Source organism: Thalassophryne amazonica, chromosome 10, assembly GCF_902500255.1.
Source record: "Thalassophryne amazonica chromosome 10, fThaAma1.1, whole genome shotgun sequence".
Taxonomy (NCBI): Eukaryota; Metazoa; Chordata; class Actinopteri; order Batrachoidiformes; family Batrachoididae; genus Thalassophryne; species Thalassophryne amazonica.
Window position 1 is genome coordinate 65,929,366 of NC_047112.1, and position 16,625 is coordinate 65,945,990.

The 16,625-nt window shown below is 41.8% G+C and overlaps 1 protein-coding gene across 5 annotated transcripts in view; it reads left to right on the plus strand.

The window, feature by feature from the left end:
* The window catches only part of rfx2 (regulatory factor X, 2 (influences HLA class II expression)), a 189,152-nt gene extending 176,343 nt beyond the window's left edge, over nt 1-12,809 (plus strand). For all 5 annotated transcript variants that reach the window (XM_034180164.1, XM_034180165.1, XM_034180167.1 and 2 more), the window contains 6 exons: nt 5,329-5,426; nt 8,514-8,663; nt 8,804-9,012; nt 9,090-9,243; nt 9,361-9,403; nt 12,156-12,809. In XM_034180164.1, coding sequence (XP_034036055.1) covers nt 5,329-5,426; nt 8,514-8,663; nt 8,804-9,012; nt 9,090-9,243; nt 9,361-9,403; nt 12,156-12,274 — 773 coding nt within the window. In that variant the 3' untranslated portion in view covers nt 12,275-12,809. The remainder of the gene's footprint in view (nt 1-5,328; nt 5,427-8,513; nt 8,664-8,803; nt 9,013-9,089; nt 9,244-9,360; nt 9,404-12,155) is intronic.
* The last annotated feature ends 3,816 nt before the right edge of the window (nt 12,810-16,625 follow it).

The following is a 16,625-nucleotide window of genomic DNA, read 5'->3' on the forward strand; positions in this document are numbered from 1 at the left end:
GCAATGCCTTGGCCACCTCGTTAATCATGACAGACAAGCGAAGGGCCGTGGTTCTTGATGCCACCGTCTTGCCAATTTCCCGATAGATCAGGGCAGCACATAAGCCAGAGAGTACCAGCCCTGCTACCATAAGACCAAATATGAATAAATCCTCAACAGAGAAAGGCGCCAAGCATGCAATTCGCCAAGACCCCCAGGAGTCGAGAACATAGCCCACAGGATGCATTCCATCTGGGCAGGTAGGATCTCCCGGTCCTGACCTTCTTGTAGAAAAGATGGTGTCAATAGCGTTCAGAGACCAGCTGATCAATTCCATGGTTAATCCAATAGTAGTCCAATAGTACCAGTATCCAATATAATTTGAGGAATTCACAGACTGGTGAAGTAGGGACTTGAAGGTTAACGCAGAGAGCAGAGATAAGGGAGAGTGGAGGAGATGCGACCGCCCTCGTTGGAGTCCCAAGCTGATGTTGTTCTCATCCTTTAAGCATGGCAAGTGGCGTTGATTCCAAAAAGCTCTATTTTGGTCTCATCTGACCACATGACCTTCTCCCATGTCTCCTCTAGATCATCCAGATGGTCATTGGCAAACTTTAAATGGGCCTGGACATGTGCTGGCTTGAGCAGGGGGACCTTGCTGCCCTGCAGGATTTTAAACCATGGTGGCATTGTGTATTACTAATGTAATCTTTGTAACTGTGGTTTCAGCTCTCTTTACGTCATTGACCAGGTCCTCCTGTGTATTTCTGAGCTTTCTCAGAATCATCCTTACCCCACGAAGTGAGATCTTTCATGGAATCCCAGACCGAGGGAGATTGAGAGTCATTTTGTGTTTCTTCCACTTTCTAATAAATAATCATAACAGTTGTTGTCTTCTCACCAAGCTGCTTGCCTGTTGTCCCGTAGCCCATCCCAGCCTTGTGCTGGTCTACAGTTTTGTCCCTGGTGTCCTTAGACAGCTCTTTGGTCTTGGCCATGGTCGATAGGTTGGAGTGTGATTGATTTAGTGTGTGGACAGGTGTCTTTTATGCAGGTAACAAGTTAAAACAGGTGCAATTAATACAGGTAAAGATTGCAGAATAGGAGGACTTCATTAAAGAAAAATTAACAGGTCTGTGAGCCAGAATTCTTACTAGTTGTTAGAAAATAAAATGCAAATTAATTATGTAAAAATCATACAATGTGAATGTCTGGATTTTTTAGATTCTCTCTCTCACAGTTGAAGTGCACCTACGATAAAAATTACAGACCTCTTCATTCTTTGTAGGTGGGAAAACCTGCAAAATTGACAGTGGATCAAATACTTTTTCCCCCACTGTGTGTGTGTGTGTGTGTGTGTGTGTGTGTGTGTGTGTGTGTGTGTGTGTGTGTGTGTGTGTGTGTGTGTGTGTGTGTGTGTGTGTGTGTGTGTGTGTGTGTGTGTGTGTGTGTGTGTGTGTGTGTATATATATATATATATATATATATATATATATATATAATGTGTGTGTCTGTGTGTGTATATGTGTAGCAGCACGCTGGCTTAGTGGTCAGTACTGTTGCCTCACAGCAAGAAGGTTGTGGGATCGCTTCCCACTGGGGTCCTTTCTGTGTGGAGTTTGCATGTTCTCCCCGTGTTCACGTGGGTTCCCTCCGAGTACTTCACTTCCTCACACATCAAAAGACATGCAGGTTAGGTGAATTGGACACTTTAAATTGACCATAGGTGTGAATGTGTTTATCTATACATGGCCCTGCGACTCTGTTCTGGGTGTACCCCGCCTCTCACCATAGGACTGCTGGGATAGGCTGCAGCACCCCTGTGATCCTTAATTGGAGTAAGCGGGTATAGGAAGTGGATGGATTTAACATGTATACAATTTTTTTAAATGAATACTGGCTTAGAAAAAAATTAAGCATGCTGTTTAAATCAGCGGATTAGGGCAGTTGGTTTAAGCTATAAATTGATCACAACAAGCGGGCATGCCCTCTTTGTCTGTTAGGCGATATGCACATTGGATGATTCTGGTTTCCTAAACTCCTATTGGACTGGTTCTGACCTACTTATACAGTATTTTTCAGAGATCTGAAAGCCATTATGCTCTTATCACCAACGTTCTCATGTTGATGTTCACGTGTCCCTTGACGTGTGCTGCTGCCTTTCTTGGCCAAGTCATCCTTGTAATGGCCCAGTCACACGGTACTTAACGAAGGGCAATGAAGCCCTGATGAAACAAGAAATCTGGACTTTCGTTGGCATTGTTTAACCTTCGCGCAGCTTTGTTCCTGCAGCTGGCGCTTTGTCAGGATTTTTAAACTGTTGAAAAATTTGAACGAAGGTCAACGAAAACCTCAATTCATCCATGTTTTGTTTTGCTGTCGTTCTTGACGTTTTTTAATTGTTTGTTTAGTTTTTGTAATGTTATTATTCAGTTTGACTTCGTTGGACCGGCTGAATGTTTTCATACGGCAAGGAAGCTGGGCTGTGAGCGCTGAGGCTGCTGCTGTGTTCATGTACCGTTGGAAATTACAGGGCAAACAGCCTGTTTGCTTGGATTTTTTTTTTTCTGGGTGAGGGTCAGCTTCAATGGGCTCAGGCACCTTACATAGGCCAGAATTAATCTTTTGTGTGGATACAATTAATTATTTTGCCACAAGCAACTGCTGAATTTGAAACATCAAAAAAGTTGTGTAATTTCCGACAGTACTTGAATGCAGCATTAGCGGCAACAGCAGCTGTGTGCGCTTATTATTTTTTATTAAATATAACAGTATGAGTGTAGGAATGACAATCCAGCCCTTATCTACATGTGGCAACAGGTAGATGATTCAGATGATGATATAAAGAGCTGTTCTGGAAGGCAGAATTCACGTTGTGGATCAGCTGCAGATGGTTGAAATAACAGCACGAGTCAATGCGCGCGTTCACATGCACTGATGATTTTACTGCTCTGATATATTCAGTCATCTTTACACTTATATCTATTCCGTTTTGACAGTTTTCTGTTATAAAGCAATATATATGGCTTAGAACATAATACAGTGATACAGCAGTGACCACGGAACACCAGAGGTTTTTTCTTTTTTTTTTTTTTATTGGAGCAAGTCGGAGCGCACAGCGTGTCGTCAGACAGTGTGGATTCTGATTATGGAGATGATCCCTCTTTTGTTCTGGACGAGGAACCAAAGCAGGTGGTCCACCGATGTGCACACAGATCTCTACAGCTTCTGTTTGCAATTTCTCCAGGACTTAGGCACTATGAACGCCATCCCAGCACCGAGTCCTGGAACTCAGAGATGCAGACACACACTGCTCCAGCTGTGGCTCCAGGCGCGTTTCATTTAGTGTCGAGATCATTAGCTTCAGCTTTAAGTTCCTCTTTCGTCCCTTTTGCGCTCTTGATTCGCAGGCTGTTTGGTGATAAAGCTCTTTTGTCCACCTTTTCTCAACGAATTTTGACTTTTTTTTTAAACTTTTTCCCTCGTTCAGGAATCGTCGTGTGCCGTGTGACTGGGCCATACAAGAGTTTTCCATCTCAGTGGGTTTCTACCTGGTAAAATAAAGGTTATTATTATTATTATTACGTGATATAGAAAAAAATTAAGCACGCTGTTGGAATCAGCAAATTAGTATGTTGTACACATTACAAAAACTAACAAGAGGAGTGTTTCCTGTGTTTCAAAAACAAAAGCTATTAAGAACTGTTAGTATATTAAAGTAAAATTTTCCACTGTATGGTGTCATCCACTTCCAAACTTGAGGCAGCTCATGTGGGTGAGCACCCAGAACATCCCGTCTCTCATCACGGATAACATTCTTTCACTGCTGTTGAATGACTTTGGATAGCTCTGCATTGCAGAGGCAGCACTCTCTGAAGTTAACAGGTCAGGAAGTGGATATTACCCCTGTGATTGAACACATTTTGAGCCTCAGACTTTGCATTCTTTGGGTGTCTTGTCTGTCTGTATCTCAGTGCATGTACTGTCTGTGGTGAGTGACAACTGGGTGAGGGAGATATTTTACACACAGCACCCCAGAGGTGATGCTCCTCTTGTCATGGCTGATTTCAATGTGACCTCAGGCAGGGCTGGTTTTTGATGACTGATCAGATGAGTAATGCTTTCTTCAAAATTTTCATTTTCAACACAGCATTTCTAAACATCCTAGTCTTATTTTGGATGCTTGCATTATTTTACTTTGCACACTGAAACAAAACTATTTCACAAAAAAAAAAAAAAAAAACTACCAGGGTTAAAATTATTAGCCCCCTTAAGTTTGACCTTCTTAGTTGAACCATAGTGAAAACCACTATTGTGCAGTGATGAGCTTTTGACTTTGTAATTCTCAAAGCTTATAAAATCAAGTTAAAACTGAAGGTTATGTTCCAGTGTAAATAGTATAAAAACTTCATTAACGGTTTGAGTTGTCACTTGAGAAAATGTCGCTGGAGCCATTTTTCAATGTCCAGAGTTAAACTGCACATGGTCCTCAAATACCAGTGATTTAGCAGGACTATAGATGTGTGACTTAAAAGTGTTTGTTTTGATTTTAACAATCTGCGTTTATGACTAATGGCCATGCAGGTGCATTAAACCTTCTCAGGGCTGCTGTTTTTATCATGACTGCATCAAAATGAACAGTTATCGCTTAAAAACGAGTCATCATAGCATGACATCACACGTATGCAAATTTGGAATTAATCTGTGCCTCAGTTCTTAATGTTAGCAGATACATTCCATTCAGGCATGCGCTGCGATGCTTCTAACAGTCGTGTCACTGCTGTCGGAAACACAGGAGTACTCACAAGCACTTTGTGTTCGGAAGTGTTCGTAGGTGTTTGGTTCAAATGCCGTATACTTTGAAACCGGTCACGGAAGTGCACAAAGTAAACCTGGTGGATCATCGGATGGTCACTAACAGCCTAAATCTTAATTGTTATGATTTCAGTGCAACATGTCCTTTAAGTTCTATGTGGGACACTTTCTCACCATGATCCGCTGTGCAGGTGCCTCAGTGCTATCCCAGCAACTGCAAGGAGATATCCATATACCAGCTGGCTGCAGCAGACACATTGCTACTTATGTTTGCCTGGGTGGTTGCCAAACAGGACCCAGGGTAGTTCCATAGTGCAGTGAATGCAACGGCGCGTGGTGCCAGTGCATGCTTCCAGACCTGAGTCTATCAAAGCTACTTATACATATTGTTGGTGTTGCATTGGAACTTTTGCTCTGTATAGATTACTTTGTTATTTTTCGTTTTGCTGTCTGCGCCTTTTTAATTACATGTGATGCTGTATTCACAGTGAATTTAAAATGAGTTTGCAAACCAGGACACATTTGTTTCCTCAGGCACTCTCACTCAGGCGATCCGCAACTTTGCCAAGAGTCTGGAGGGCTGGCTGACTAATGCCATGTCCAACTTTCCTCAAGATGTTGTTCGAACCAAGGTAACAGGAAAAACCTATTCAAACTGTTTGTGTTCACAGATTACATCTGACAGTGATTTTTGTGGTGTATGGAGTAATTTTTTTCCTTGATGTGAACATCCTTCAGGTTACATTGTTCATAAAGCTACAGCTTTTATAGTTAACCAAAAACACAGAACAGGTTTATTCATCAATGAGTGTCACAACAGTCGACTTTTATTTGACTCTTGTTACTACAGTGAAGCAAATAAGTATTTGATCCACTGTCAATTTTGCAAGTTTTCCCATCTACAAAGAATGGAGAGGTCTGTATTTTTTATTGTAGGTACACTTCAACTGTGAGAAACAGAATCTAAAAAAAAAAACATAAAACATTCATAAAATCACATTGTATGATTTTTAAATAATTAAGTTACATTTTATTGCATGAAATAAGTATTTGATCACCTACCAACCTGCAAGAATTCTGGCTCTCACAGACCTGTTGGTTCTTCTTTAAGAAGCCCTCCTATTCTCCACTCTTTACCTCTATTAACTACACCTGTTTGAACTCGTTACCTGTATAAAAGACACCTGTCCACACACTCAATCAATCAAACTCCAATCTATCCACCATGGCCAAGACTAAAGAGCTGTCTAAGGACACCAGAGACAAAATTGTAGACCTACACAAGTCTGGGATGGACTACAGGACAACAGGCAAGCAGATTGGTGAGAAGACAACAACTGTTGGTGTAGTTATTAGAAAATGACAGAAACACAAGATGACTGTCAACCTTCCTCGGTCTGAGGCTCCATGCAAGATCTCACCTCGTGGGGTCAGAACTACATGGGAGGACCTGGTCAATGACCTGAAGAGAGATGGGACCACAGTCACAAGGATTACATTAGTAACACACTACGCCATCATGGTTTGAAATCTTGCAGGGCAGCAAGGCCCCCCTGTTCAAACTAGCACATGTCCAGGCCTGTTTGAAGTTCACCAGTGACCATCTGGATGATCCAGAGGAGGCATGGGAGAAGGTCATGTGTTCCGATGAGACCAAAATAGAGCTTTTTGCCATCAACTCCACTTGCCGTGTTTGGAGGATGAGAACAACCCCAAGAACACCATCCCCGCTGTGAAGCAAGAGAGTGGAAACATCATTTTTGGGGGTACTTTTCTGCAAAGGGGACAGGATGACTGCTCCGTATTGAAGGGAGGATGGAGGGATGATGTATCGCGAGATTTTGGCAACCAACCTCCTTCCCTCAGTAAGCACTGAAGATGAGTCGTGGCTGGGTCTTCCAGCATGACAGTGACCCGAAACACACAGCCAGGGCAACTAAGGATTGGCTTCATGTGAAGCATTTCCAGGTCCTGGAGTGGCCGAGCCAGTCTCCAGACCTGAACCCAATAGAAAATCTTTGGAGGGAGCTGAAACTCGAAACCTGAAAGATCTGGAGATCTGTATGGAGGAGTGGACCAAAATCCGTGCTGCAGTGTGCAAACGTGGTCAAGAACTGCAGGAAACACCTGACCTCTGTAATTGCAAACAAAGGTTTCTTTACCAAATATTAAAGGACATGTTGCACGTTTTTTAATGTCCCAGTTAGCAAGACAACATAAAAGTATTCATGACTGTAAGTCTCTCCACACACGCTAATAATTAGTGATTGCTGATGTATTTTATTCTTCTCACTCTGAGCGTTAGCAGGTGCATTTCCGGCATTTTTCAGCGTGTGACATACATTTTAGAATGAGCAGAAACATCCTGATGACTGACAGACAGAGGGAAATGAACTTGCTTATTCCGTAAACAAAGCTTCTGAGCTTTCGTTCGAAAGTGATGGCTCAAATTTACAGAGGATTTACAGACAGGAGACGACACACTTCATCCCAAAACATTTCCAGAGTTTTGGAGTTTGGAACCTAAAGTGTGGTGATGCGCTGTTTGTGTGGAAGCTGGTTTACTGAAGCTGTGTGCATGGATGTGGGACATCTCCATGACGCTGTTTTTTCAGACTGCCTGGACATGGTGATGGGTTTGTTACATTGCAAAAAGTCAGAATACATTATTTCTGGGAGATAATGGACTTTATTTAACGTGCCACAGTCGTGAGAGAACTGAAGCTGCAGCTGGCAGTCGTGTGTGCGTGGGGGCTTCTTTGATTGTGTGTTTACATTTGGAAAACAATCTACAACTGGGTGAGACTGGCATGTTCAGGTTTTTCCCCCTTTATTTATTTATTTATTTTTTTTTTACTTTGAGAGAGTCTGAATTTGAATCTGGAATGTGTGTGCTGCACAGCACGCTGCTCCTCTCAGTTTTACTGCCGCTGTGAACATGAATGTCTCTATGACGTTTTCTGTTTGCTGCGAATGCTGTATACTTTGAAACCGGTCACGGAAGTGCAAAGAGTAATCCCAGTGGATCATCGGATGGTCACTAACAGCCTAAATCTTAATTATGATTTTGTTGCGACATGTGCTTTAAGGTCTGTTTTCTATTGTATCAAATACTTATTTCATGCAATAAAATGCTAATTAATTATTTAAAATCATATAATGTGATTTTCTGAATTTTTTTAGATTCTGTTTCTCACAGTAGAAGTGTACCAACGCTAAAAATTACAAACCTTTCTATTCTTGAAAACTTGTAAAATCGACAGTGGATCAAATACTTATTTGCCTCACTGTGTGTCTTTGTGATGCGGGTTTGCACACAGCACAATATTTGTACCGTTGTGTGTGTGTGTGTGTGTGGGTGTGTGTGTGTGTGGGGGGGGGGTTAATGGTGTGCAAAAGAGTAAACGCACAAAGGAGCAGAAATACATCAGGCTGCATGAAACTGATACCCACCCCAAGAAATACTAGTTCTCTGGATCAACTTGGGATGACCCCAGACAGTCTTTTAGTGGGTTTTTGCACCAGAATAGTCAGCTTGAATGAAACTTTGGTGTGATTGGCATGTTAGCGGAGATATGACAGCAGCAGTCGCACTCTACATGGAACAAAGCAATTATGATGCACGCAGCAAGATAATTTGTTACATTTTGCTAGTGATAAAAACACAAAGTTAAACCATTAAGTTGATCTCATCCAGATTTTCTGGTTGTGTGTTGTAGGTGGCAGTGGTCAGTGCATTTGCCCAGACTCTGAGGCGTTACACCAGTCTGAACCATCTAGCCCAGGCAGCCCGTGCTGTCCTCCAGAACACCTCCCAGATCAATCAAATGCTTTCTGACCTCAACCGAGTGGACTTTGCTAATGTGCAGGTAATCCTGCTTGAATGTTCATTGTTAAAATGTCAGCGAGCAGTCCTGGTTCCGGTACACAAAGTCCATGCAGCTGACTGTTTTTTGTCTGCAACTGTGGAACCCAAGTTACAAGCAAACTTGTCTGTTTGCTGTAACAGGAGCAGGCCTCGTGGGTGTGTCAGTGTGAAGAGAACGTGGTCCAACGTTTGGAGCAGGATTTTAAAGTCACCCTGCAGCAGCAGAGCTCTTTGGACCAGTGGGCTACCTGGCTCGACAACGTGGTTTCTCAGGTTCTAAAACCTCACCAGGGCAGTCCCAGATTCCCCAAGGCAGCACGCCAGTTCCTGCTCAAATGGTCTTTCTACAGGTAAAGAGTGGAACATTTGTCACACTTTCCATCAAAACCACAGCACCTTCATTACTTTCTGCTTAACCTTCCTGTAGCTCCATGGTGATTAGAGACCTGACCCTGCGCAGTGCAGCTAGTTTTGGGTCCTTCCACCTGATCCGTCTGCTCTATGATGAGTACATGTTCTACTTGGTAGAACACCGTGTGGCTCAGGCCACTGGCGAAACTCCAATTGCAGTCATGGGAGAGGTAAGGAGGGAAACCTGAGACAGTCCATGAAACTTATAATTTCTAATCTGTGGCTTGTTGTGGCAAACCAGGAATGTTTACAGGACTGAACTTTTTATATTTTTTGTTGAATTGCAGTTCAGTGACTTGAGTTCTATGATGCCATCACTAATGGAAAAAGGTAATACTCTGTTACAGTGACTACATTTACACAAGCCCATCATGAAGTAAAAACAATCCCCTGAAAGGGACCTGAGGAGTGTTACAATTAGTCCATAACACTCAGATCCAGATAAACAGCAGTGGTAAAAATCTGACTAATACCTAGCCTTAAAAAAAATGCCAAACTAATTCCAACAAGTTTGAAATGCTGTATGATGTTGCACAAGTTTAGTACTTCTATCCCAGGTTGTGTCTCTATGAGGATCTAAAGCAGTGCCATTCTGAGTACAAACTGTGTACTGTAGTTTAAACTAGAGGTGCACCAATCTGAAATACAACCCCTGGCAAAAATTATGGAATCACCGGCCTCGGAGGATGTTCATTCAGTTGTTTAATTTTGTAGAAAAAAAGCAGATCACAGACATGACACAAAACTAAAGTCATTTCAAATGGCAACTTTCTGGCTTTAAGAAACACTATAAGAAATCAGGAAAAAAAAATTGTGGCAGTCAGTAACGGTTACTTTTTTAGACCAAGTAGAGGGGAAAAAAATATCATCACTATCATCAGAATCACTCAATTCTGAGGAAAAAATTATGGAATCATGAAAAACAAAAGAACGCTCCAACACATCACTAGTATTTTGTTGCACCACCTCTGGCTTTTATAACAGCTTGCAGTCTCTGAGGCATGGACTTAATGAGTGACAAACAGTACTCTTCATCAATCTGGCTCCAACTTTCTCTGATTGCTGTTGCCAGATCAGCTTTGCAGGTTGGAGCCTTGTCATGGACAGTTTTCTTCAACTTCCACCAAAGATTTTCAATTGGATTAAGATCCGGACTATTTGCAGGCATTGACCCTATGTGTCTTTTTGCAAGGAATGTTTTCACAGTTTTTGCTCTATGGCAAGATGCATTATCATCTTGAAAAATGATTTCATCATCCCCAAACATCCTTTCAATTGATGGGATAAGAAAAGTGTCCAAAATATCAATGTAAACTTGTGCATTTATTGATGATGTAATGACAGCCATCTCCCCAGTGCCTTTACCTGACATGCAGCCCCATATCATGTGGAAATTTACATGTCCCCTTCAGGCAGTCATCTTTATAAATCTCATTGGAACGGCACCAAACAAAAGTTCCAGCATCATCACCTTGCCCAATGCAGATTCGAGATTCATCACTGAATATGACTTTCATCCAGTCATCCACAGTCCACGATTGCTTTTCCTTAGCCCATTGTAACCTTGTTTTTTTTCTGTTTAGGTGTTAATGATGGCTTTCGTTTAGCTTTTCTGTATGTAAATCCCATTTCCTTTAGGCGGTTTCTTACAGTTCAGTCACAGACGTTGACTCCAGTTTCCTCCAGTTTCCTCCCATTCGTTCCTCATTTGTTTTGTTGTGCATTTTCAATTTTTGAGACATATTGCTTTAAGTTTTCTGTCTTGACGCTTTGATGTCTTCCTTGGTCTACCAGTATGTTTGCCTTTAACAACCTTCCCATGTTGTTTGTATTTGGTCCAGAGTTTAGACACAGCTGACTGTGAACAACCAACATATTTTGCAACATTGCGTGATGATTTACCCTCTTTTAAGAGTTTGATAATCCTCTGCTTTGTTTCAATTGACATATCTCGTGTTGGAGCCATGATTCATGTCAGTCCACTTGGTGCAACAGCGCTCCAAGGTGTGATCACTCTTTTTTAGATGCACACTAACGAGCAGATCTGATTTGATGCAGGTGTTAGTTTTGGGGAAGAAAATTTACAGCGTGATTCCATAATTTATTCCTCAGAATTGAGTGTGTCATTTTTTTCCCTCTGCTTGGTCTAAAAAAGTAACCGTTACTGACTGCCAGTTTTTTTTTTCTTGATTTCTTATAGTGTTTCTTAAAGCCAGAAAGTTGCCATTTGAAATGACTTTAGTTTTGTGTCATGTCTGTGATCTGCTTTTTTTCTACAAAATTAAACAACTGAATGAACATCCTCCGAGGCCGGTGATTCCATAATTATTGCCAGGGGTTGTATGACATTGGTGCACTGGATATAGATATCCAAAAGAAAGTAATCCAGTCACATCTGTTTCTGTATGTATTAACAGGTGGACAGATCACCTGATTTTATCAAGGAGCACATTCAGTTCCTGTCTCACCACTGGAGCTGTTCATCTTTTACTTTTGTTTCTGTGCCAAAATCAGTGTACACATCTCTGCACCTCCAAGATAATGAGCCTACATTGCCCCCATCCTGAACTTTAGCTGACCCTGAGATAGTCCTGTGAGTGAATGTGACTGTGTCCATGAGCATGTTTTGAATAATTGCAGTGATGATCAGGTGGGTTAATGATTATGTGTCGCGGGTTCAGGTGACATCAGAACTGATCCCTGCGTCACTAAGAAATGTTTGGTTTCTGACGGGGTGCAGACTGGCTGCAGTTGATTTCAAGTTGTGAACAATGTTTGCAGCCTCCACCAACCTGTCTGACAGCCATCGCTTGGGGACAGGGCACCTACCACCAGGCTACCTGTGTAATCCCATTGCAATTGAACACTTTTCATTGCGAGATTAGCAAAATACATCAAGACAAATGTATTCCTTAACAGATTTATTAAGACAGGAAAAATGGTATGGGCAGATCATGAGTGTTTCCATTTGAGTATCAGACATGGATAAAGTGGAAGCGTGTCCTCTATAGTGTGAACACAGCGCCTCGGTGGGTTTGACTGGCATTTTGTTAAGGTGACCCTTCCCTCCCTGTGCTGCTAGACTCCTTCTCCGATGAAATGAGCGACATGGGCAGTGATGCTGATGCATCTAGAGGCCCGACAGAGCCAGCTGTTAAGAGAGAAAGGATTGAAATCAACCACTCCCTGCAGGAGATCTAAGCCCAGTCCAAATGGGGAAGGACGAGAAGCCACGAGGACCTGCAGCTTTGTGTCCTCAAAAGCAGCATGTTTGGTACGCTGCAGCTCAGAACACTGCATCCTTCCACAGTTTGTTTGTGTGTGTGTGTGTGTGTGTGTGTTGTAGCAATGTCAGCCCCTCCCCCCACAGGAAATGACTTTAATCTGTCCCAATGAGCAACCTTTTTTTTTTTTTTTTTTTTTTTTTTATCTACAGGGGTGTAACAAATCTGATTTCTGTTCTTTTGCAACTGTGAATGACGTTGTGCAGTACGGTTCTGTTGGGTTTGGTCGTGTGTGATGTTTGTGGTTGCTTCTTTATTTTTTTGACTAGATGTGCCATAGTGTCTTTTGAGTGCCTTAGATTGCTAAAGATGAAACGCCACTACAGATGTCAATCTGTCCCTCAGCTGTGCCTCTACTGCAGTATGAATGTATCATTTACAAACCTCAGACACACCTTTATCGTTGATTAGGTGTTATCACCTCTGCTGCAGCTCGCAGCCAAAAAAAAAAAGAAAAAAGAAATTAAAACAACTATCATGCAACCTATTGACCCAAAGGACCTACATTCCTCAGCTGTACCCACCAGCGTTGCCATAGTTATGGCTGTCTGCAGTAGCCAGGAAGGCAGGGAATTTGATGGCTGTATAAAATATCATTTTATTCGTTTGTTAGTGTGACGCATCGCATCACGTGAATTTCATCTTCTGGGTCCAAACAAAAAATGTACGCTTTGTCAGCTGTTTGTGGTTGTTGGTCATCTGCATCAGCTGAGCTTCTTTCGAAGCTAAGACCTCACAGGCAGAGTTCCCGGATGTGCGACCGAGTCAATAGGTCGGAAACATCACCGGAGCTGTCATTTTATAGATTCCCAGCCGATGACAAAGAGAAACAGAAGTGGCTACAGCTGATCAGGTAGGTCCCCTACCCTTGCCTTCTTGTTTTGATTACTGACGCTGTAGCGGCTGTACCGACAATTTATGAAATTAATCTGGTCAATTTACATAACCAATAAGTGTTTTGTTTGGACCCGGAAACAGATTTATCAGGTGATGCGTTACGTCAGAGCTCAACAGTCCCATTCACCTCAGTAGATTTCTATGCTGTGCTCAGTTTGGCTCATACAACCCCAGTTCCAATGAAGTTGGGACGTTGTGTAAATTGTAAATAAAAACAAAATACAATGATTTACAAATCCTCTTCAACCTATATTCATTTGAATACACCACAAAGACAAGATATTTAATGTTGAAACTGATAAACTTTGTTTTTGTGCAAATTTCTGCTCATTTTGAAATGGATGCCTGCAACACGTTTCAAAAAAGCTGGGACAGTGGTATGTTTACCACTGTGTTACATCACCTTTCCTTCTAACAACACTCAATAAGCGTTTGGGAACTGAGGACACTAATTGTTGAACCGTTGTAGGTGAAATTCTTTCCCATTCTTGCTTGATGTACGACTTCAGTTGTTCAACAGTCCGGGGTCTCCGTTGTCATATTTTGTGCTTCATAATGCGCCACACATTTTCAATGGGCAACAGGTCTGGCCTGCAGGCAGGCCAGTCTAGTACCCGCACTCTTTTACTACGAAGCCTTGCTGTAGTAACACGTGCAGAATGTGGCTTTACATTGTCTTGCTGAAATAAGCAGGGACATCCCTGAAAAAGACGTTGCTTGGACGGCAGCATGTGTTGCTCCAAAACCTGGATGTACCTTTCAGCATTGATGGTGCCATCACAGATGTGTAAGTTGCCCAGCACACTTTTCCACATTGCGTCTGTCCATTTCAAATGAGCTCAGGCCCAGAGAAGGCAGCGGTGTTTCTGGATGTTGTTGATGTATGGCTTTTGCTTTGCATGGTAGAGTTTTAACTTGTAGATGTAGCAATGAACTGTGTTAACTGCCAATGGTTTTCTGCAGTGTTCCTGAGCCCACGTGGTAAAATCCATTACACAATGATGTCGGTTTTTAATGCAGTGCCACCTGAGGAATTGAAGGTCACAGGCATTCAGTTGGTTTTTGGCCTTGCCGCTTACATGTAGAAAGTTCTCCAGATTCTCTGAATCTTCTTATTATATTATGGACTGTAGATGATGGAATCCCTAAATTCATTGTTCTTAAACTGTTGGACTATTTTTTCATGCAGTTGTAAACAAAGTGGTGATCCTCACCCCATCTTTGCTTGTGAATGGCTGAAACTTTTGGGGATGCTGCTTTTATACCCAATCATGACACTCACCTGTTTCCAATTAGGTGTTCTTTGAGCAGTCATCAACTTTCCCAGTCTTTTGTTGCCCCATCCCAACTTTTTTGAAATGTTTTGCAGGCATCCATTTCAAAATGAGCAAATATTTGCACAAAAATAAAAAAGTCTCAGTTTGAACATTAAATATCTTTTCTTTGTGGTGTATTCAGTTGAATATAGGTTGAAGAGGATTTCCAAATCATTGTATTTTCTTTTTATTTACATTTCACACAACGTCCCAAATTCATTGGAATTGGGGTTGTATGTTAAAAAAAGAAATGTAGCTACCCACTCTGCTTTATTTAGACTGTCCTCCATATTCTGTTGCAGTCGCATCAGTAAATCGTGATTTAGGAACTCCAAAATTCAACCACAGCTTGCTGTTGATTAGCTGCCACTCAGATTCACACAATAATTATTATTAACTGGATTTTGTTGCATTCCAAACAGTGGTTGTGCATTCATTCTCAAAGTTAAAATATATGTTTTAAAGCTTTGAACTTATAAATCTGCACAAAACAGGATTTTTATTGGCATCTGAACAGTTATTTGACTAAATATATGTATTCTTTTTGAATTAGGTACGGTGGTGGTTGGACGTTTACATACACTCATGGACATGAATGTTAGGGTATTTTTGGGCTTTTAATGATCTTTTACCAAAGTAGAATAATTGTACAGCATACTGTACATCATTAATGACTCTTAAAAACATACAAACAAACAAAAAGATTTGCATGCACAACTTAGAATTCATTTAGGATCTTCTCTAATCTACATGGGGTAAAAATTATGCATACAGGCTCAAATATGTACTCATTTTTGGATGTCACTTAGCAAGCTGCGCCTCAACCAGACATGTTTGGTAGCCATCAACAAGTTAAGTTTGGTAGCATATGCTGGTGCTGCGCTTTGGCACATCCACAACACAGAGACACCGTGGGTCCTGGGTGGCCACCACCTAGGCATACAGCCAGTAACCATCTATCTGCTGCAGTCAGGTGAAACATCCCCTTGGTCTTCTCCAGCTACTGGAATCCTCAACACTCAGGCCTGATCATGCACAGAGAAATGGGCCACATGGCCAAAACGTCATAGCTGACACTCCCTCACGATGCAAATAATACTCCTCATCCTAAACTCTCTTAGTAGCCACTCATTTGATACAACAAAGGTCCAAGTCTTTAGGGTCCTGGTGTTACCTGTCTTTCTGTGTGGTTGTGACTCGGATGCTAACCACTGACCTAAGGTGAAGATTGGCTGTCTTTAAGGGACCTTTGGGTACCACTGGAATGACTGCAGCCATCAACAAGCTTCTTGTAATTCATAGTTGTGGCTGGACATTTGACCTCTCTTATTGGCAGAAGTGGTAGAATTCATCTAAATTGTTTTGTTTCCTTGTGTGGACCTAGCTTTTAAGTGTAGCCCACATATTTTCAACAAGGTTGGGGGTGGGGCTTTGGGAAGCCCATTCCGGAAGCTTGATGTTAGCCTGCTTTATCCAACCTGCAACCAGTTTTGATGTGCGTTCACATTTGTTTATGCTGTTGGAACACCCAGTTGTGGCAAAGTTTCAACCATACAGCTATTGATTTGAGATGAAGAATTTGGAGGTAGTCCTCCATTATTCCATCCACTTGCACCAGTACCATTAGCAGCAAAACAGCTCCAGAGCATGATGTTACCTCCACCATGCTTGACAGTGTTCTTAGGTTTGAAAACATCACCTTTAGTCCTCCAAACATACTGTTCAATCTGTGTTTTTCTGAACATCCCAACCAGTTTTTTCTCTTCTGAGGTTGACCATGTGGGTCTTCTTCTTCTTGACCTTGCCAAAGTGGTGACACATCTGACTAACTTGTACTTGAGTACAGTTGTTTGAACTGATCTTTGTGTCTGCAGTTTAGACATGGCTCCAAGAGACCTGCACAACTTGTATAAATCTACAATTCTCCTCCTTAGATTTTCAGAGTTCATTGGACTTTCATATTGTTCTGCATATTGGTCAGTCCAGTGAGCACTGTCAAACATCCTTTTTATGCTGGCAAAGAGAAACTACCAATGAGGAGTTATTAGGTCTTTC